Here is a 23,461-nt window from a genome sequence, read left to right as displayed (position 1 = left end):
TGTAGCCCTATCCTAGGCTATCCTAGGCCCCAGCAACAGACAGTGAATAAAACAAAAACCCATGCACTCCAGTGAGAGAATATAGACCAATTAATAAAACAAAAATTGGGGGTACCTGGGTGGCTCAGTCATTAAGCATCTGCTTTTGGCTCAGGTCGTGATCCCAGGGTCCTGGGATCAAGACCCACATCAGGCTCCCTGCTCAGAGGGAAGCCTGCTTCTCTCCCAATCCCCTACTTGTGTTGTGTTTCTCTCATTCAAATAAATAAATCTTTAAAAAATAAAACAAAAATTTAAAAATATAGTATGGAGTGATACTGAAGCAGAGGAGGAGCTGGAAGGGTGTAGGGTTTAGAAAGGGATATCAGGAGTAGAGTTTGGAGGGGTGCCTGGGTGGGTCAGTTGGTTAAACATCTGCCTTGGGCTCAGGTCATGATCTCTGGGTCCTGGGATTGAGCCCTGCAACTGGCTCCTGCTCAGTGGGGAGTCTGCTTTGCCCTCTGTGCTCTCCCCCTCCCTAATAAATAAAATCTTTTTTTTTTTTTTTTTTTTTTTTTTTTTTTTTTAAAGATTTTATTTATTTATTTGACAGAGAAATCACAAGTAGATGGAGAGGCAGACAGAGAGAGAGAGAGAGGGAAGCAGGCTCCCTGCTGAGCAGAGAGCCCGATAAAATCTTTTTTTTTAAAGGGTATAATTTGGGACATATTAAGTGTGAGAACTCTATTGGACACTCAGTGATGTTATCAAGTAGAGAATGGGATATTCTAGTGTGGAGCATGGGGAAAAATTGGGGCTGGAGATATAAATTTAGTATCTAAAACACAAGACCAGATGAGATTAAAAAAAGGAGTACATGTGGATAAAGAAGAAGTCCAAGGGTAAATCCTGCAACTCTCTGACGTTAAGGTATCACAGAGAGAAGAATGAATCAGGGTCAGAGATCAGACTCCTATAACAAAATACCACAGACTGGGGGGCTTAATCAATAGACATTAATTTCCCACAGTTCTAGAGGCTGGAAGTTCAAGATCAAAGTTCTGGCAGCATGGTTCCTGGAAGGGCCCTTATCAAGATTTGCAGAGAGCCACTGTCCTGCTGTATCCTCACATGTCAGAGAGAGCAAGCTCTGATCTCTCTGCCTAAAAGGACACTAAGACCATCATAGGGACTCCACTCCCACGACCTCATCTAAACCTAATTACCTCCCAAAAGTCCTCCTGACAAATACCATCACACTGGGGCTTAGGGCTTTAGCATATGCATTTGGGAGAGGGAGCACAAACATAGAGTCCTCAACAACTAGCTTAAGAGACGAAAAGGAAGAGGCAGTGAGAAAGGAGCAAAACCGAGAGTGTGTGATGTCCTAGAAAGGGTTTCAAGGATTAGAGACTGATCATCAGGGTTAAGTGTTGCTGACGGTTGAGTTGAGGCTAAGAGATAATCTTCGATTTAACATCATGTCATTTTGGGATCTTGACAAGAATAGTCTCAGTGAGTGATGAGACTGAGAGCCTGATTCAGGTAGATTCAAGAGAGACTGGAAAGAGAAATTAGAGGCAGCAAGTGCAGACAACTCTTTAAACGAGCTTTGCAGTAAAGGGGAGTAGAGCAGTGGGGTAAAGCTGCCGGGGAATATGATGGGAGAAATTAGAGCATACCTGGACATTGATGTGAATGAAGGGAAAATGAAATCATGAAAATGTATACAGTCAATTCTCAATTACACAAGAAAATAGAAATAGTGTGACCCATTTGATGAGTTTACATAGATTTTAATAAATAGCTGAAACATAAGAGAGAACATATAAATTCTGAAGCACAATGAACACCCACAAAACCACCAATCTCACCAAGAACCGGACCACCACCAACCATTTCCATTTATGGGCTCCTTGCTCTCCCACCCTAGGCCTCTCAAAAGAAAGCAGCTTCCTGAATTTTGTGGTTATCATTTCCTGTAAAGTCATATTCTCTTCACCATAATCTGTTGCATTTATTACTAATAGATCAAGGATGACCTCACCTTTGTCCCTCAACCTACCTTCGGCAGACATCAGATCACCTTGGTCAGTATCACAAAATTCCTGCCACACTAAAAGTCCATTTCTCATCTTATCTCCAGCAGGCCACTGCTTTACCAGAAACACTCCTTCTTTAACATGAAGATCATTATTATTCATTCCTCTCTGTATAACGTCCTCCACATGAAAGCAGGAAGAGATAAGCACAACTTCTTCCCTCCTATGACACAGAATGGACCCCACTGGGGTCTTTTTCTCCTGGAAGAGGCCCCTGCAGCACTCAAACCTCCAGCCTTGCCCTAGTCCTAAGGCAGATGCCAATGCCTGGTAGACCGTTCATACAAGCTCAGGAAGACAGGTGATGGCCAGTGGTTAGGTTCCTTTTATCCCCAAATCAGCTATGGGCAAATGGCCATCCCCAGATCAGCCAGGACTCTCCAGGTATACAATGAGGACCTGCAAAACTTTGACAAATGCCAACAGACTGAGCCCTTCACAAATGGATGACCGCAGGTTCTGAAAAGCCTTCTGCATACATAAGCCAAACACCCAGCCTCCATGTCTACTCGCTGATGCTTGAAATTGCTTTAAGGAGAGACAACGGCTTTCATCTCACAACTGGAGAAAGCTTTGAAGGCCCTGGATGAACTAACTCAATGATTTAGACTAGCACACACTAGTGTGTAAAAGGACTGAAAGACCTGATGATGCAAGGGCCACTTTAAAAATGAGTGTTAAGTGACAACAGCTGTAGCAGGAAAAGATGGGGCTTTTCTTGCCTCCTTGGGAGCTTTAAAAAAAATCTTGAAATCAGAAGACCTGGAATCAAATTTGTCCCTACTGCCAGCTGTTGACCATAGTCAAGTTACTCAAATTTAAGTTTTGAACCTATTTTTTATTTTTAACCTTGTTGCTTTTTGTTTTGTTTTGTTTTGTTTTGTTTTTTAAGTAGACTCTAGGCCCAGCAAGGAGCCCAATGCAGCAGGACTTAAGGTATGACCCTGAGATCAAGACCTCAGAGGAGAAGAACACCTCACGAACTGAGCCACCCAGGCGCCCAGAACCTATTTCTTATTTCTAAAGTGAAGGTTAATACCTACCTCCAGAGTTACTGTGTGAGACTTTAATGCCATGCTTCTTGGTGAATATCTTCCTTCTTTCCCTGTGGCCTCAGGCATCTCGAGCTCTGTGGATTCCACACTAACTCTGTCCCGTTTTAGCATTATAGAGATTAAGAGAGGGGAATCTGGAACCATGCAACGTGGTTCACATCCTAACTCTACCACTTCCTGTAATCTTAGGCAACTTACTTGACCTCTCTGTGCCTTCTCCTCACCTGTAAATGCGGAGATCGTAATAGCACTTGCCTCACGGGGAGATTGTAAGAGTTAATACGTGTTATGCACTTAGGAATCATTTGGGCACACACACAAAAGCACTGCAAATGCTGGCTACTATTATTCGCCTGCCTCCTCCTCACCTACCCACACTCCACAAGCCAAAAGATCATTTTAAGCTCCTCCACTTCCACTCTCTAATATACAAAGCCCACTGTAAACTGCCACTTTGCCAAAGCCCATTGTAAATCCCCCAGGTTTCCTAACGCCCCCGCCCTAACCTTAAACAACCAGGCCATCCGGTCCTCCCACCCCGAGCAAAACCCCGACAGTTCCCGGTGGGTTCGAACATTCCGCAACCCAGTCTCTGCGGGAAGCCCTAGGAAGTAGGGTGGGAGGGAACAAGGTGGGACGGGGCGGGGCGTGACGGGGTGGGGCGGGGCGGGGGGCGGCTCTGTGACGTCGCGCCCGGGCCCCACCCCCGCGGTTGCCAGGCAGCGCGGCCCGCGTCCAGGTTGCCAGGCGAAGGCCTAGAGCTAACAAAGCCCGATTGGTCCCACCCCACCTCCCCGGTCCCTTGAGCCCGAAGCCGGTACCGTCTTTCTCCGCCCGGGTTCTGCGGCTCTCCCCTCCGCCAAGGGTGCGTGGGACTAGCTCTGTCCCCACACCTCCTGCCTGAGGCCAGACGCGAGGTGTCGCCTCGTATCAGACAGCCGGTTTGGGAGCGAGCCTCAGGTAGCTACCCTAGAGGGGAAGTGGATGGAGGGAAGTGCTCTGAGCGCCTCCAGGGCTGCGCGGGTCTGAGGGAAGAGTCCTGCCCATGGGCCCATCTGGATTCTGAAGCCCTCCTTGTTCACAGAGCAAGAGAAGAGGGCTGTGATCTTTAAGAGAATGTGATCATGGGTGATTATTGCTCTCTGCCCAAAGTATGTATTTTGTTCCCAAAGCCACTGTTTTATGATTTCTTGCACAGAGGGCAGTGATTTGAAACCAGAACAGAATCTGGGATCAGAGCCTCCTCCAGACTAGCGAAACCACCTTTCCCCCCCATATTTAGGGGGGGATTTTCGTGAGGATTAATGGGTGTGAGTAAAACTTTAACAGCTGCTATCAATCATTCATTTTCCTAATATCTATTGATCACTGACTGTGTTCCAGGCTAGGCATTGGGGATTCCATAGTGAGCAGAAACTGACTGTCCCTACCTTCAAGTTAAGTCTTTTGGTGGTGGCAGATGCTAATTGAAGAATGATACAAATACTGTAAAATTAGAGCTGAGCTACGTGCTGCCAAGGAGAGGTAGGTAAGTGGTGCTCTGAGAAGGTGTAATGGAACTGACAGGTCAGAGAAAGCTGTGCTGAAAAAGGCAAAAAAAACAAAAAACAAAAAAACCAAAAAGGCAAAAAGTGGGAGGTTCATTTCATGCAAGGATAACCATGTGTCTAAAACCCACCATCTCCTATTCCAAGCCCAAACAAGTTTATACAATTGCCTGGTCCTTAGATCCAAGAGCTGTTCATAGCAACTGCCTCTGAGATTCTGGTGTTGGAGGCTTTTATACATGTAACTACAGCCTTTCGTTATTATAACTGAAGCTCTATATAGCCTACACCAATAAAACCAAAAAAAGCAATTCCAGGACCAAATCTATACTACATATTTGATAAAACCTATATTCTTCAGCATCCAACACATATGTGTTGACCTGTCATTCTATATTGGGAGTCCTGTAGGCTTCACGAAAAAAAGGAAATCTGTTGAATTTTAAAGAGTTGTGGGGGCCTGGGATAAATAAATGAGAAGACCTACCCTCCTGAGAGCTTTAAGAGTAGAAAAGCACTTTATTTTTTTTAAAGATTTTATTTATTTGACAGAGAGAGAGAGATCATAAGTAGGCAGAGAGGCAGGAAGGAGGGGGGAAGAGGCTCCCTGCTGAGCAGAGAGCAGGATGCAGGGCTGGATCCCAAGACCCAGATCATTACCTGAGCCAAGGGCAGAGGCTCAACCCATTGAGCCACCTAGGAGCCCCAGAAAAGCACTTTATAAAACATTAGAATCATGGACTATTAAGACAGAATGGGCCTTTCCTCACTTCTTTTATCTGATGTGAACAGTCTATATTGCTCAAAGGCAGAAAAGTTGGGTTTTGGTGCCTCTTCAACCTAAGGAATCTGTGATTCTAACTAAGTCTCTGTGGTTCAAAAGTACATGGAACTCCTGAGAGTAAAAAGGAACATGGCAGGAAAATCTGACTTGCTCCTCCTCCTGTGTTTTCCATTTGCACCACAGTGTCACCATCTATATAGTGGGGAGTCAACCTATACTCCTTTTCCTCTTCCCACAGTGGTTACCAAGTCCTATTACTCCTGCCTCTCTTATCCCTCCCCACTGCACCCCCTAAAAGACAATGAGGTTCTCAAGAGTTGTTGCCAAAACTGCTGCCATATTCTTTTAATCAGATGCACTGCCGAAAGTTTCACTCCACTCCCCTCAGCCCATCTATGCAGGTGTTGATGAATCAGTGTGTGTTCCAGAGTCCAAGAGAGAGAAATAATATACAAGTTTTACCAGGAAACTTCAACATAAAGAATTTTTAACTACAATGGGATTGGAGTAATGGAAGATTGGCTAGCAAGCTGTAAAGAGAGATCTAAAGTGTACAGGTATACTAACATAAGGAGCAACCACTACCCCTGAGACAGATCACCCAAGAAGGAGCTGACCTCCCACGAGCCTGTCAATAAGTGTGTGGTCAGGGTTCATGAGGTGCCAGGCAGGCAAAAATCCACAGTCTAGAATCCCAAAGAAGCCATTTATGAAAAGAACATGAACATGGGTGATTGTTGCTCTTTGCCACTGAGTTTGGGCAGAGAGGGGCCAAGGGAAGCTGGTGGCCATTGGGCATTGCTAGCTGCATGCAGGGTACCTTTGGAGCGGAGCAGCAGTAAATTAGTAACTGGCTTATCAAGCTAACACTCAAATCTGATTGTGTGACTCTAGTGCTTAAATCTTCCAGTGGCTCTCTACTGCCTTCAAGATAAAGTTCTCAAGCCTTAGCACAGCATACAAGGCCTTCTATATTCTTGTCTTGGGTTCTAGTTCCAGGCCAAGGTACAATTACTCCACTTCTGCCCACCCTAATCCTCCATAATCACTCCCAGTCCCCTGAATTCTCCACGCGCTCTGATGCCTCCACACCTTTGTCTAAGGAGTCTGGCCACAAATAAATTCCCTCCATGCTTTCATCAGTAAACAGATGCTTACTGAGTACCTATTATATACCTGGCACTTTTCTGGGGACTGAGAATACAGCAATGAGCAAACCAGGTTTCCCCAAGTCTCTGTTCAATATCATTATTCTTACGTATTTTCCGATGACATTCTCCGACCAGCCAGTGTTAGATGTCTTATCTGGGAGATTCTGTTTTCCTATAGCTAGGACAGCATTTTTAACACTTGTCTTATTTTATTTTATTATTATTTTTTTAGATTTTATTTGTTTATATGACAGAGATCACAAGTAGGCAGAGAGGCAGGGGGATGCAGGCTCCCTGCTGAGCAGAGACCCTGATATGGGGCTCCATCCCAGGACTCTGAGATCATGACCTAAGCCAAAGGCAGAGGCTTAACCCACTGAGCCACCCAGGCACCCCAACACTTGTCCTATTTTAATCACTTAGTTTTCTATCTGTCTCTTCTAGCCTAAGAGCTCTCTGACGGCAGGGTGTATGACTCATTTATTTCTGTATTCCAGTAATCAGCACTAGTCCTGATACATAAGGTTTTATTGGATTAATTACTTGCTCAGGATCACATAATTAGTCAAAAACAGGCCCAGGACCAGAATCCTGGCCTCTGATCTAATAGCCAGGAGTTCTTCTTCACTAACATTTGCTCTGCTCTGTGGGTGTTACAGCTCACCTCGCTGTGTAGGACAGTTTGTGTTGGAAGAGACAAGTACAGTGTTGAACATAATCAGGAATGGTTAAGGAAACAAAAAAAAAAATCCTAGACTTCTCCTTTTTTAAAAGATTTTATTTATGTGAGATAGAGTGAGAGATAGAGAGCACAAGCAGACAGAGCAGCAGAGGCAGAGGGAGAAGCAGGTTCTCCACTGAGCAGGGAGCCCAATTGGGGGCTTGATCCTAGAACCCCAGAATCATGACCTGAGCCAAAGACAGATGCTTAACTGACTGAGCCATGCAGGAGTCCCAATAGCCCTCTCTTCATATTGAAAACTATAGTGCATTCCCTCCGAGCCCTCTCATATTGGAGTTTCTGAATCATAGGAATGTTATAATGAAGTCAGAAGTTCAAAGGACAAGTAAAAGGAGGAAAATGATGTGAGGATATTCTGATGTTTCACCCTGAAAAAATGAAGCCTAATAAACTAATTAAAGACAGTATTAAGGTGGCCCCAGGTTTGTACACCAGATCCCCATATTAGGGGACATGTTGCACAACTTTTGGGAACACAGTCAATATGGCAGTCGGTAAATGGTGTCCCTGGGCTTGTGGACCATGATATGAACATGGGGATTTAAAATAGGAGCATGTTTAAGTTAAGATAAATGAAAAGGGATACCTGTTCACTTGTGAAATAATACATATGTGGAACTCATATAATTTCCAAGAGTGGTATTAGCATGATATATAAGCAATTTTGATAAATTTGCTGCTAACAAAGCCAAAAACCCCTGCTCAACAAAAAAGGACAAGGTCAGGGAGGACAGCTCTTAGCAATATTGCTGTTGGCATCTAGTGCTAGGTTGGCTTGACCGTGGATTAAGCGCAGAATAGAAAATGATCCACATTTCCGTGAAATAAAGTTGGAGAGGCAAAGCTAATATGAATAAGATGAATTGTGGCGAACTTGGAAGTCAGACAGGACATCATTTTGATGAGAAAAGAACTGAAGATCCTCTAAAGGTGTTTGAGAGTGATGTGATAATATGAGTGGCAAAGACATGTTACCTGGGAAAAGTAAGCCTCAGTTTCCTGGCATTGGGAAAACTATTATACTATTAGAACCTTCCCACCCATAGGGTGTTGTGAAGATTAAATGAGATAGTGAACGAACAATGAATGACTGCTCATAGGCCTTTCTTATTCTGTCCATCCTTCCATTCTTTGCAACTGTATGGAACATAGTTGGACTAATTACCATATTTTCAGGACAAAACATTAGGACATACTCTGGCAAATAATTTTTGTTCTGCTTCAATGTGCTAAAAATATACTTTTCATGACGCAAAGGGGAATAACCAGGATTTAGGGAGACAGCAGGACATAAGGAGACGAGGGTTGTCCTAGAGAAAATCCATGTGTCAGTGCATTATTATTTAGGGAGAAGGAGGCAGTAAGACGTACCATGGAGAGAGCAATGGTATATGTAGGCCCAGATTCTTGCATCTGCTCCGACATAAACTGTTACCCTATGCCAGTCACTCCACTTCTCTGTACATGAGTTCTCTTGTTTGTAAACAATGTAAGTCAAACTCTTCCTTTATTTATTTTAAAGATTATTTATTTATTTGACAGAATGAGAGAGAGAGGTAGCGAGAGAGAGCAGGAACAGTGGGGAGAGGAAGAAGCAGGCTCCCTGCTGAGCAGGGAGCCCAACCCAGGGCTGGATCCTGGGACACTGGGATCATGACCTGAGCCGAAGACAGATGTTTAACTGTCTGAGCCACGCAGGCGCCCCAAACCCCTTCCTTTTTAAAAAGGTGTTCCTTTTTCTTTTCCTAACAGGCAGTTTTCTTTTAAAAAGCTCATCAAGAGGCACCTGTGTGGCTCAGTGGGTTAAGCCTCTGCCTTAGGCTCAGGTCACGGTCTCAGAGTCCTGGGATCGAGTCCCACATTGGGCTCTCTGCTCAGCAGGGAGGCTGCTTCCCTCCCCCGCCACGTTTGCGCCTCGGCCTACTTGTGATCTCTCTTTCTGTGTCAAATAAATAAATAAATAAAACCTTTTAAAAAATATTTTTTAAAAAAAGCTCATCAAGGACTGAACTGAGGAATGAAAGAGAAAGATGGATCAAAAATGGCCATGATACATCAGATAAGGCAATTGAGAGAGTAAAAGTCTGTTTGGGACACTTTTATGGGAGAGGAGAACCCTATAGTAGGTAGCTGGTGAATACATTGCTGTGTAGTTGGGAGCCTACCTTGGGAAATTTGGGAGGCATCAGAATGGAACTCTGGTTGAAGCCATGAAAATGGGCCTTATCTCCAGCTAGAAGATAGTAGGGTGCAGTAGCTCTAGAGTTCAAATACAACAACTTTTAAAACTCTAGTATATATGTGTATATGTATATGTATATATTTATACTCCCCACTCAGGGGCTCCCCGCCCAGGACCCTAGGATCTTGATCTGAGCCAAAGACACCTTCACGACTGAGCCCCACATGCCCCTAGAAAATACATTTTTAAAAACATTGTAAATAAAGTGGAGAGCTTTAGAAGCAATGAGGACTAGATGGATTAAAATTCCAGGAGGGTGTGGAGCCCCTCCAAGGTAAGCAGAGGATCACGAGCCATTTTTTTCCCCTGGGGCCATTTGCCAACCCTGCCTGTGGACTGAGGATTGTGCTTGACCCTTGCAGAGCAACTATACTGGGTAAAAGGGAAAAACCTGCAAGGCTTTTGCTAGTCAAACAGCAGTAGCATGACAGATTAGAAATTTTTGGCACCCCAAACACACTTTAGTTTTTAGACATCTAACATATAATTTAAAAAACACTGGGCATACCAAAAGGATGGCAGTGTGGATTCATTCTGACTTCCTTGGTTTCACTCAGGTTGGGAATGGCTGCACGTTCTCCAAGTGAGGATAATAGTTGGGTGGGATGCAGCCTTGGGCGGAAAGTCATTCACTGAAAATTAATTAAGAAATAGAATCACGTTGTTGGGGAATGTGAAGATCAAGCCAGGCAGAAGCAGGAGTGAAGGAGTTTGAGAGTAGAGGTGAAGCATTGTTGGACTATGCTGCACTGAATGATATTGTAAAGATTGCTATGCTGTTACCATTTTATAAAATAAAAATACATTTGTAATAGATAAGAAATTTTCTGTTCTTTCAAATTCAATCAGCAGATCTCAATCTTAGAATCATATGACCATCTTAAAATTTGCTCATGCTTTGGTGTTTTATAGGTGTCAGAAATCTTAAAGACCATCCCCCCTTAACAACCCAGCAAGCAGTTTCAATTCTCAAGAGGGGATCCCAGCTCCTATTAATAAATTAGTGCAAAGTTCCACTGCCTCCAAATGCTTCCTTAGTAAAGGAGTTTAGTCAGATGTTCCTGCTTCTTTCTCTTGGCTCCTCTTTTCTTTAGAAAGTACCAGCTGTCTTTGGTCTGTAGGATATTCTGTGAATTCTCTTTCCCTGCAATCGAAAGAAGTTTATTCCCTTTGCTAATTTGTCTCAAACTTTCTTGCTGGCTTCTAATACTCTAGGTGAGCAATTTAAGCTAGAAGCTAATGTTTCCTTTAACAAGCAGTATTTTTATAGTTTACTTTCTAATAAATATTTTTTAATATATAAATCTCAGCTTTTACTAGAAATTGATCTCAATAACCAGCAGGATTTCCTTGAAATTCATCTTTGAAATTTTATCTTTGAAACACTACAACTTCAACACTGGAAGAAAACTCAAAAGCTTTTCCAACAGAAGCACTTGAGCTTCCTCAGCCTTTTTCATGTCCTAGCACACAAAGGAATATACGTAATGCACACTGGAGCAAACTGCAGCGTACTGGGAGATATATATGGAGCTTATACAAAAATTCAACATAGGTTTATTACATAATTATAATTAAAAGTAGAATACAGAGTAACAGTAAAGATATAACTGTTTAATTTGAATGAAACTCCCAAATAAACATTTTAAAGCTTTTTAAAGAGAAGTCAAGCTTGCTGTCTTATCACGAGTTTGCTTTATACCAAGTTTTGTGTTGAAACAAATACATGAGGTTCCCAACAACAATCTTGTAATGATGTTCTCTTCAAATTCTTATAGCTACCATCAGTGGAAAAGTTTGCCTCACAGATGCATCTTGGCAAGTAGTAGAAGGGTATTTACTGATTTTTCTCCAGTTAATAGAAACTCCTTTCTCACTATTAACCAGAATCTGGATCATTCAGTTCCTTCTTTCTTTCATTGAAACTCTCGTGATTACATGAATAGATTTCTAACGTGCTTGAAGTGTTTCATATCATGTATTTCCAAATAATGTGACACTTAACAGATGTTTTGCTGCTAGTCTTCTTTAGGATTGAAGCTAGAGTACCAGTTAAACTCCCCACTGAACTGCATGTCATCTCACATTTCCTTTCAACCCATGAGCATTGTTGGTATACTTATTTTCACACACTTCCTGAGATTTTGATTAAATTCATTCTCGTGTTCAAAAATGTCAACTAAGCCAATTTTCTGAAGACAATACTCTCCTCAACAACTCCGCAATAAAGATCATTGACATTTTTTTTTCAAATTTTCTTTTAGCTCCTTATCTCCAGAGAAAGAGCTTTTCCTTTGATAGGTACGTTGGTAGGAAACAGCAAACGGTCTCTTCACATAAAGCTGGAAACAGAACCAGGATGGCTTGGATTTTTATTAGTAACATCCTTTAAGGTGGAATTCACATTCACAGGGAACTCCAGACAAGAGCTTATTGTGAACAAAACAATGTCTTCACTTGCATCTCAGGCATTGAGAACATGGAGAGCAGATCCGAGGGAAAGCCTTCCTGCCTTCCTGTCGTCAGTTTTCCCACCAGTGCAGGAACTGCTGGGCTTGCATAATCTAGAACATCTGATTTGTGTTAAAGTGCTTAGTTACTACTCCACATATATTACCCTGAGTGGTTTGTTTTGGTACTTTTTGGCAACACAGTCCATATTCTTCCAAGCATTCCTCCCCAGGGGTTCTAACTAGTGCCATTAACTGAGCACAGTGACTTAACCTCTGCAGGTTCACCATTCTGCAAGGAAATGCTGTGATTAATTTGTCTTGTACAGAATGTCATTGATGCATCTTCTAATAGTATTATTCCAGAGTAACCTTTATATATTTCCTTGGCTTTATTTAGTCCCAAATGTGTGGTCACTTTCCTGGCAGGTTGGTAAAATGAGTTAGCCCATAATTGTGGGAGATATATTGGCTTTAGTTCCTAATTATGAGACCTTTTAATTAGCTTCTTCAATCCAGTCGGATGTAAAGTACTGTTGTAAATACTGTTGTAAATGGTTTCCTAAAACAGTGGTTTTCGAAGTGTGATTTGAGGGACTTCAGAGGAGCCTTGAGACTTTAGGAAGTAGGAGTGCATGAAGTTAAAACTGCTTTTGTAATAATACTAAGACATGATACGCCTTCTTCGGTCTTTTCCTTAAGAGTACACGGTGGAGGGGGCACCTGGGTGGCTCAGTGGGCTAAGCCTCTGCCTTCGGCTCAGGTCATGATCGGAGGGTCCTGGGATTGAGCCCCGAGTCGGGCTCTCTGCTCAGCGGGGAGCCTGCTTCCCTTCCTCTCTCTCTGCCTGCCTCTCTGCCTACTTGTGATCTCTGTCTGTCAAATAAATAAATAAAATCTTTAAAAAAAAAAAAAAAAGAGTATTTGGTGGAATTTTCCAGAAGCTACATGATGTGTGGTATCATAACAGATTAAATGCAAAGCAGATATGAGAATCTGACTGTCTTCTATTAAGCCAGACATTAAGAGATTTGCAAAAAATGTAAAACAATGCCACTTTTCTCACTAGGGATTTTTTCTTTCTGGAAACTATAGAACTATAAAACATCGAAATGTGTTGCTTATTATGTAAGGGATTTATTTTTATTTTAAAATTAATATTTAAACATTTTTACTTTGATTTCTAAAATGATAAATATTGATCAATAAAGCCCATATTAACAAAAGCTCCTGGGGGTCCTCAATAACTTTTAAAGGGTCCAGAGACCAGAAACTTAAAGAATTATCCTCTTAAGAAACTATCTGTGTAACATAGACATTTTCTGTTGAGGCCCTGGCGTACTTTTCCTGGCACCAGTTTCTTCATTTGATAACTTTTCCATGAAAATAAGATATTTAGGCAGACAAAGGAAAAATTTTCAGAGCAAACAAATCTAAATCTGAAAAATCCTAAAAATAATAGATATTAATAAAAATGATTACTACTCAATCTTAAATTATACTTTATGGTAGGAAAATAAATAATATATTGGAAGTATTAAGGCAACTATGGGCCTTTTTGACCATAACAAATCAATTTGCAAAGAAGATAAGGTTGTCCATTTCCTTATGAAGATTTTAAAATAAATTACATACAATTTTTGAAAAATTAAGCATTTTTTAAAATTTATTTATTTATTTATTTATTTGATTTTTTATTTTTTATAAATATATATTTTTATCCCCAGGGGTACAGGTCTGTGAATCACCAGGTTTACACACTTCACAGCACTCACCAAAGCAGATAAGTTGGATTTTTGAAAATATGATTTAATAATCAATGCTAGATTTTTAAAAAAAATTTTTTTTATTTGAGGGACAGAGAGAGAGGGTGAGCCAAAAGGAGGGGGAAGGGCAGATGGAGAGGGAGAAGCAGGCTCCTGGCTGAGCGGGAGCCCCACATGGGGCAACAAGGGACTCAATCCCAGGACCCTGAGATCAGGACCTGAGCTGAAGGCAGACACTTAACCGAGTAACCCAGGCACCCCAAAGTGCTAGATTTCTAAGAATATAAGCAATTACATATAATGAAGTAAAATTAATATTTTGGAAAATATTTTTCAAGCAATATTGAAGAGCTCCAAATCCCTTTTCTAAACCAATTAAATTATTTTCTATTATTTGTTTTTAGAAACTTTTTTTTATTTCTACAAACAAGTAATGTCATTACAAAATTTCATTAAGAATCAGATTTTGGGGGGACGCCTGGGTGGCTCAGTTGGTTGGACGACTGCCTTCGGCTCAGGTCATGATCCTGGAGTCCCGGGATCGAGTCCTGCATCGGGCTCCCAGCTCCATGGGGAGTCTGCCTCTCCCTCTGATCTCCTTGCTCATGCTCTCTCTCACTGTCTCTCTCTCAAGTAAATAAATAAAATCTTAAAAAAAAAAAAAAAGAATCAGATTTTGGGGGCACCTGGGTGGTTCAGTGGGTTGAGCCTCTGCCTTCGGCTTGGCTCATGGTCTCGGGGTCCTGGGATTGAGCCCCGCATTGGGCGCTCTGCTTAGCGGGGAGCATGCTTCCCCCTGCCTCTCTGCCTGCTTGTGATCTCTCTCTCTGTCAAATAAATAAATAAAATCTTAAAAAAAAAGAATCATATTTTGAATATTTTACATCAAAGGCCAAGAATAAATAACTATATAAATCAAGTCACAATTTCAAACAATGAGCAAGTGGTGATGATAATGATGAAGCACATATGCCTTCTTTGTTGGGAGAAAAATATAAAAAATAAGCAAAATAAATGAAAGTACTACACATTTGAAATGCATGCACAAATGATTATCACTGGTAATAAACATATTACAATTAAGCGATATTAAGCAGACTCAGGGAGATGGTTCTAACATGATGGATAAAGGGGGAAACCCTATACGAGCATCTCCTCTGGCAGGTGTTATGCATAAAACCTTAAGCACAAAAACAATAATTACTGAAATCTGGAAGTTTACTGACTGAGCCCAACTGTTTCCGAATATAATTTCAACTGTTATAAATCAGTGAATCGTTGTAAAATGGTTGTAAATTTTGTATCACTATAAAAAGTTTACAACCATCCATCTATCCTGGAGACACCTGTAACCCATTCTGCTGTGGCCACTTGTGGAAAGCTCAGCTGTAGATATCTGTAAAAGGCAGAATGGGATGAAATGGCAAAATGTGTATTACACATAATATCTGATGATTCCCGAGTTTTCTAGGAAGACCTATGACGTAGTAGAACTCAAGATGAACCTTAGGGGTGTGTGGAGTTTGAATAGATGAGAAAAAAGAGAGCACTTCCAAGTAAACCAGCCAGAATTAGCAACATCCCGAGGGAACTAGAAATGCAAGACAGAGTTCTGTTAACAATGGATGAGCAACCTTCAGATACAAAATCTGGAAGGATTGGAAGGATGCCAGAGTAGACTACACATTGGAAATTTGTATTGGTAAATACTAGCAGAAAATTTCTAATTTAAAATTGTGTGTAAAGTATAGAGAACCTTGAAAGTCAGGATGGATATGATTGCCATTTTGTGAACAGGGCTCTCGGATCTATCAACGGCAGCATAGAAGACTGATCTGGACACACTCAGAATAGACCAGGGAATGACCTGAGACAGGGATACCAGTTAGGAGCCTGCACAGTAGGTGGTGAGGGGCTGGGCTAGGAGAAAAAAAGTAGACATAGAGAGGAAGGGATAAATGGAAGACACATTTCAGAGGAAATATTTATCCATGAGATTTCATGAGATTCAACACATTGAAGAGAATGGATGGCCCAGGCTTTGAGGCCAAGTGACTGAGAAAATAGTGGCGTGATTTTCAGACACAAAGTTGGGAAACGGACTTAGTTGGGAGATGGAGAATAAATTTTGGTGGAGATGTATCCCGGAAGCAGTAAGAAGTGAACAACAAAAGCATAGGAGAAAGGTCAGGGATGGACAACAAGTATAATCACCACCATCTTGTGGTGGAGGAAGCCATGAAGGGATGTGAGCTTTTCAAAAAGAGTGACAGAAAGACATAAACTCAGAATGCTGAAGACTGAGCTTTGGGAAGATTGCAAACTCATGCTTAACACAAGAAAAGAGGGAAAAAGTTACGGTGACAGGAGACATGCGAAGGAAAATAGAAAAGCAAGAATGGTATCTGCCGTCAAAGGAAGAGAAAGCCTCAAGAAGGAAGGGACAGTCATGTTTAATGGCATGCCTCCCGCATCAGACTGTGTGTGTTCAAATCCTGCCTCTGTCACTTATGGGCTACATGTCATTTCAAAAGTTTTATTCTCTCTCTCAGTTTCAACATCTCTAAAATTGTGGTAAATGTACCTCTTAGGGATATTTTGAGAATTAAGTGAGAAAATATATGTAGAATACTTAACATAGCATCTGGTACAAAAGTTAATAGATATAACCGATGGCTTATAAGGGGCAAACGGTGGGGCAGGAGAGCAGAAAGAACTGCAAGAGGTTGAAGAAGGACTAATCATGGAGAAAAATAGATTGTTTGGCCAAAAATGGAGAGAGATCATGGAATGTTCTTAGAAGAGGCATGGGGTAAAGGCTTTGTTTAAATTTGCTCTATACTGACCAAGGGTTATCATTGTTATTGTCATCCTGGAAGCCTAGTTAGTTAGGGTTGGGCCATCTTCTCACTTATATAAGGCCATTTTAATCTTTAGAATAGAAATAAAACAATTGTACAACTACAAGTTCTAAATATATATGAATAGTCTAAAATGCAGCCTCTTTGAGAACAGTATGGCACTGCCTCAAAAAATCAAAAATAGAATTACCATCTGATCCAGCAATCCCACTTCTGGGTATATGTCCAAAAGAATTGAAAGCAGGTACTTGAAAAGATATTTGTATACCCAGTTCGTAGCAGCATTATTCACAGTAGCCAAGAGACCAAAAAACAAACAAACAAACAAACAAAACAAACACCAACAAAACAAAACCCAAACGCTCAACAACAGATGACTGTGGTATATATATCCAATGGAATATTATTCAGCTTTAAAAAGGGAAAATCAGACCACTCTTACAATATGGGTGAAACTTAAGGTCATTATATTAAGTGAAATAAGCCAGATACAAAAGAGGAAATACTGTATGAATCTACTTACATGAAATACCTAGAGTAGTTAAATTCATAAATACAGAAAGCAGAATGCCAGGAGCTCAGGGGAGTGGGGAAATGGAAACGTATTGTTGAATGGGTACAGAGTTTCAGTTTGGAACCATGAAAAAGTCTAGAGATGGATGGTGGTGATGGGCACACAACAAGAAGAATGCATTTAATGCCTCTGAACCATATACTTAAAAGTGGTTACAATGGTAAATTTTGTATATTTAATGACTATATATATATATATAAAATATATATATATATAATATATATACACATTTCGAGACAATAGGAGCAAAAAAGGATTGGTAAGTTATCAGAACAATACATTCTTTTTTTTTTTTTTTTTAAACTTTATTTATTTGGCAGAGAAAGATCACAAGTAGGCAGAAAGGCAGGCAGAGAGAGAGAGAGGGAAGCAGGCTCCTTGCTGAGCGGAGAGCCCGATGCAGGACTCGATCCCAGGACCCTGAGATCATGACCTGAGCCGAAGGCAGCGGCTTAACCCACTGAGCCACCCAGGTGCCCCCAGAACAATACATTCTTAATGGTTACTTTTAAATTATGAAATACTTCATACATAGAAAATAAAATGCATGGGAGAACCTGGGTGGCTCTGTCAGTTAAGTGTTTGACTCTTGATTTTGGCTCAGGTTATGATCTCAAGGTCATGGGATCGAGCCCTGCATCAAGATCTGTGCTTAGAGCAGAGTCTTCTTGAGATTCTCTATCTTCCTCTCCCTCTGCCCCTCCCCCCACTTGCTCTCTAAATAAATAAATAGCATATACATGTAATCCTAAACGGTATTTTATCCTTTCCATCCAGCATTGCTAGATTCACCCATGGTGGTGTCTGTGGTCTACTCAATGAGAACTCTGTTGTCTTCTCAATGAATTGAAGCTTTTATCATTACGTGCTGACCCTCCTTACTCCTAATAGTGCATTTTGCCTTGAAGTTTCTTTTCTGGTATTAACATGTCTGCATTCATTTTCTTTTGGTTTTATTTGCCTATTTATTCATATATCCTTTCACCTTCAGTCTTTCTGTGTCGTTAGGTCTTTTCAGATGTGCCCATAGTTGGATTTTTTATAAATCTGGTCTGATAGTTTCTGCATTTTGATGGCCATACTTGCTTTTTATTATGATTACTTGATATACACAGATTACTTTCTATCATGCTGTTCATCCACTTTTTCTATGTTCTCCCCACTCTTCTCTTGCCTTCCTTCGTGTGGGTTGATCAAATTGTCTTGTTCTTGTTGTTAATTCTTTTTCTCCTTTCTTCTAGTTTGGTGGTTATATAATTTCTGCAGTAATTATTCTTGAAATTTACTATGCATTCTTGACTTTTTACAAAGTCTGAAATCAATCAACATCTTTGAACTCTTCTTCCTTCAAACAAAAGAACATTCAGTAAATGAGAATGGAGTACCACCAGGCTGGGGCCACTTTACCACCAACCTGAGGCCACTTTAGTTTCTTTTCTTGGGATTTCCCAACAGGGTCAGTGGTATAAATCTAAAACTTAGACTTAGTTCGTGGCAAACAGACTTGTGGGAAACTATGTTGCCCCCAACAAGAAGCAGTAATGAAGACACATTTCTAGGTTGTTTCCCCCCTGCCTGTAGGCACATATTTTTACTGCTTACACTGAGGGTGTGTTATCCTCTAGGATCTCAGTCCAGCAGTTCATTTGTTCACTTTTGTGGGCCTACTACCTGGTCTGTTTTCAACTTGTCTAATCATTTGTATGAAAGGTTCGTCTTCCTGGCTTCTACATTTGCCCCTTACTTTCTGCATTTGCTTACCAGTCTCCTTTCTACTTTACTCACTTTGTTTGGAACTTAAGGATTTCTCTCACTTTTTTTCAAGTTCAGCAAGTCAATCTAATCTGAAAGGTGTGTTTGCTGGGTTTTGTCTAACATGTAGGTGTGAAGATGGGGGCTTTTTGGATTATCTAGTCTCTTTTTCTCTACAAACAGCAGGCAAAATCTTTATTTTGCTGTTCGCATATTATCTATGGATTTTTATGTTTTTTTCTTCAATTTGTCTTGGAACCTTTTGAATGAAATGTACAAGTTTCCTCTTTTACAATTAAAAAGATAAATACATGCAGATGTAAGGAGAGTTATTCACCAAATGGCTGTTTGGTGATTATTTTTATTTGGAAATAACCTAATATCAAATAATAAAGGATTCACAGAGTAAATTTTGCTATAATTTATTCTGCCATAACAGTTGTGTGTGTGTGTGTGTGTGTGTGTAATGGAAGATGTTAATAACCCCGTTTTTATTTATACAAACACATATATATTTACACTGAAAAAATTCTGGAAGGAGATATTCAATATTTGGGGGTGACATCGCTAAGGGATATTTTTGTTTACCTCTTGCTGATGTCTACTTTTTTTTTTTTTAAAGATTTACTTATTTATTTGACAGAGATCACGAGTAGGCAGAGAGGCAAGCAGGGTGGGTGCGGGAATCAGGCTCCTTGCTGAGCAGAGAGCCCGATGCGGGGCTTGATCCCAGGGATCTGGGATCATGACCTGAGTTGAAGGCAAAGGCCTTAACCCACTGAGCCACCCAGGCGCCCCTGATGTCTACTTTTTAAATGAAGAAGTATTGTGTGGTTTTTATGTAAAGGACATAATTATTTACAAGAACGAAAAGCAACGATTAGTAACCCATTCTCTAACTTCGGAGTTGTGTAACAACAGAATGCATACACCTTATGAGGGACTGAACTCTCCCCAGTATGGAGAGTATCAAACAGAGGCAGGGTGGTATCCTGCCCAGGATCCCTCTCATTATATGACTCAAAGATTCCCAATTTATTTATCTTTCCCCTGCCGTCAGGTCGACCAAGCAATGCCTCAGACAGATAAGCAAATATGCATCCCCCCGGAGCTGCCGGAATTGCTGAAGCAATTCACCAAAGCCGCCATTCGGACCCAGCCGCAGGATCTCATCCAGTGGGCTGCGGAGTACGTACTCGTTCTCACCTCAGCCCAGGGTGCCCCTTGCGGGTGGAGGCGGGGCGTGGAGGAGGGGAGGTCCTCGGGAAAACTGAGGAGGTTGTCATGGCTGCAGCCTGGGAGTCGGGAACGATTAGCATCATCTTGTGAGGTTCAGCTCTCGAATTGCTCTGGTGCTTTAAAATCCACCGATAAATACATCACGCTGGGTGAGGGTGGGTCGCCCTCCCCTAAGCGACCCAGAATGAGCGATAGGACCCCAGAGCAATTGGCCGAGGTTCCTGGGGCGATCAGCAGGAGTTAGAGTCCCACAACCCTGCCGCACACGCACCTGGTGAGGTCCCTGCGCCCCCCTCCCCAGTCCCAGGGGAAACAGGCGCGGAGGTGGGGGGGAGGGTGGGAGAGGGATGTAGGGTAGGGAGGGGAGAGGAATGTAGGTAGGGAGGGTAGGAAGGCCCCGCCTGCCTTCCGTGGTCCGAAGTAGGGCCCGCTCTCGGGTCTCACCACTAGAGAGCAGCAGCGCGCCTCGGGGAGCCGGGCGCTGAGGCCGCCGGCTGGGCAGTGCGCGCTCGGTCCCAGCTGGTTCACCTCTGCGCTTGCGCCTTGTTGAGGACACCCCCCCCACCCCCACCCCGCTTCTTCCACTGCCGATCAAGCTCATTCTTGCCTCAACCAGAGACATTCTGTGGCTTGTCTTTGGGAAAATTCTATTTTGTGTTTGTTTGAACTCGTCCGTTCCTTCAAAATGTACATGTCCACGCACTGCACATTGCACTCTGGAGAGAGAAGGCAGCCCTGAGTGCCGAGGGCAGGAAAAGGGGCCAGGCTGAAAACACTGCGCCTCAAACTCAGGTGCCCCCTTGCAGGGGCGACCTCCAGAGGCTGTTCCGTGGAAAGAGCTTGCACAGCGAGAGCTAGCTGTTGGCCCGTATTCAAACAGCTTTGCACGGAAAGCCTCTCATTTATGAAATGGCTTCTTAGGGACACATGCCCGCTTGACACTGGGGATCCGGGACTTGAGGTAGGGGTCGAGAACTAACCATACCTCCTGGATCATTTTCAGGCTAGTTTTACTGCTTAATGATGATCTCCTTTGTAGCGTTTCAGCGGGAGAAGGGGAGTCAGAGATGCTTTTGAGCCTAGCTGGTGGGGGGGCGGGGCGGAAGAAGGGAGAATGTCCTCAGCATGAGATGTATTGAGCAGGTGGGAGGAAGGTGTGGACACCTTGAGAAAGCACACAGTGTTATCCAAGATCAGCCTCACAGTCACAGCCAGGGCACTCCTGGTGCTGGGCTGAGTCAGGATGAAGCTTTTACAGATGGAGGGAAAATAAGCCAGTGCTGCTCGTAAATAAGGGACATAATGGGGTTGCTTTGCTAGTAATGAACACTTTAGTTTTCCATTCTAAATTTTATAAATTACCTCCAAGATTGTGTTTTGGCATCAGAAGACTAATTTCTTTTGGCATACTCAGACAGACTTTGTTTTATACCACACAATAGTTTAACCCCCCCCCCCCATTTTATTATGCTACTGCTTTATAACAAGGAAAATGACATTTCTTGCCATTGTCCCTGACATTTATGGGAGAAAACATTCCACTGTTGTAGCCTGCTTGCGCCCTTTTTGTATCATGTGCTATAAATTTTTTAGATATCCACGAAGAATCAGTTTGTAGTTTAGCTACAATGAGAAAGGGAAGCATGACCCCAGAGCATTCTCCATCTATTAATACATGAAAAGCATTTATCAGATGATTTTATGAGACTCACAAGCCCGTAGCACTTTGTAGAAACTCCACGAAGTATTCCCAAGACAAAATATGTGCTTAATTCATCACAAGCAAGAATTTCCCTGCATATGTGCTGTCTGAGAAGAAATCACCTCCCAGACATCTGCAGGATGTAAACATGTCTTGTGGTATGTGTGACTGCACGGATTTGTAATATATGTGAATAACCGTGGAATTGTTCATTGCAAATGAAGCTAAATAACCCACAGAGTTATAACCCACATTCTTTCACCAACTTGGTTAAAAAGTCCAAAGACATTGCTGCTAAGTGTATCACTCTATTTGGGCAGTCACTTCTGCCACATGATGTGCTGCATTTCTATCACTCCTGTTTATGCTGCCCAAGTTACTAGAGCACACTCCTGTTGTCACCCTGAACCCACACGTATCCCAACCCTGATCTGTCTGTCTATAGAAGTTGCTCATGCACATGGTAAACATCCAGACAGTATTTCTTCTGCCCTCCCTGCTGCTGACCTCCAAGGCAGTACCTCGAAGGTCTTATTTTGCTCCTTGTAGCTCTACATTGCTCTGGAACCTAGAGACAGGTAGTGGTGCATCCCTATCATTGTATGGCTTGACCTTAGTATGGGCTTCTACAAAATTCCCTCTATTACTCTTTTTATACTACTGGATCTGGAGAAAAATAATGAGACTATTTATTCATGAAAACTAAAGCAGAGAGGGGCAGAGGTGTGTGATCCTGGGATTCTTAATAACAAGGCTTTTGATGAAGACAGACCTTCCAGATAGCATTGATGACCCATGTGTCAACTCCTATGTCCATTCCCAGCTACAGGCAGCCCTTTTTATCTTTTAAAAAAAAGATTTATTTGAGAGAGATAGAACAAGGGAAAAGACAGAGGGAGAGGATATTCGAGCAGACTCCTGCCAACTGAGGAGCCCAACACGAGGCTCCATCCTAAGAGCCATGAGATCAGGACCTGAGCTAAATCCAAGAAAGTCAGATGCTTAACCAACGGAGCCCCAGGCGCCCCAGCTCTTTTGTCTAATATCAATCCTGAAACTGGACTCAGTATTTTTTCCGTGTTGCGCCCAGAGTCCACTCCACAAAATGTCAGTGAGTGGGCAGATTTTATTAAAAATTTTTGAGGAAAGATAGAGAAGAGTTTTACTTCACACACCCCCACATAAGATCGTCTCACCCCTTCCGTGGCCTGTCTTCTCACCTCAGCCTCCCTCAGAGTGCCCTACCAACCTTCTTTCTCTCTCCCCTTAAAACCCCTAAAGTCCCTTAAAGCCTTATGATCTCCAGCTGGAAACGTTTCTTCACTCACCCCGAGAGCACCTCCTTCTCCTCCCCTTTCTTATACAAGTCACTCTAGTGCTCTTCCAACTTCTTTCCAAGATTGCCTATTACATATTACCAGGATTATACATTACCCACTACCTAGACTACCCGCTACCGAGACTACCTATTACATATTACATATTACTCACTACATAATAATCAACTTTAAGTAT

The 23,461-nt window shown here is 42.1% G+C and overlaps 1 protein-coding gene across 4 annotated transcripts in view; it reads left to right on the top strand.

Moving 5' to 3' along the window:
- The first annotated feature begins 3,869 nt into the window (after positions 1-3,869).
- The window catches only part of ROPN1 (rhophilin associated tail protein 1), a 28,374-nt gene continuing 8,782 nt past the window's right edge, over positions 3,870-23,461 (top strand). The window contains exons 1-3 of one of the 4 annotated variants that reach the window (XM_059162888.1): positions 3,870-4,096; positions 4,520-4,660; positions 20,066-20,193. In XM_059162888.1, coding sequence (XP_059018871.1) covers positions 20,078-20,193 — 116 coding nt within the window. In that variant the 5' untranslated portion in view covers positions 3,870-4,096; positions 4,520-4,660; positions 20,066-20,077. Of the gene's footprint in view, positions 4,097-4,519; positions 4,665-20,065; positions 20,194-21,136; positions 21,206-23,461 lie in introns of those variants that run through there. The other 3 variants (XM_059162887.1, XM_059162886.1, XM_059162889.1) reach the window with 3 other exon arrangements.

This window comes from Mustela lutreola, chromosome 2 (genome assembly GCF_030435805.1).
Source record: "Mustela lutreola isolate mMusLut2 chromosome 2, mMusLut2.pri, whole genome shotgun sequence".
Classification (NCBI taxonomy): Eukaryota; Metazoa; Chordata; class Mammalia; order Carnivora; family Mustelidae; genus Mustela; species Mustela lutreola.
The sequence above is the reverse complement of the archived record's forward strand: the minus strand, read 5'-3'. Positions and strand labels throughout refer to the sequence as shown.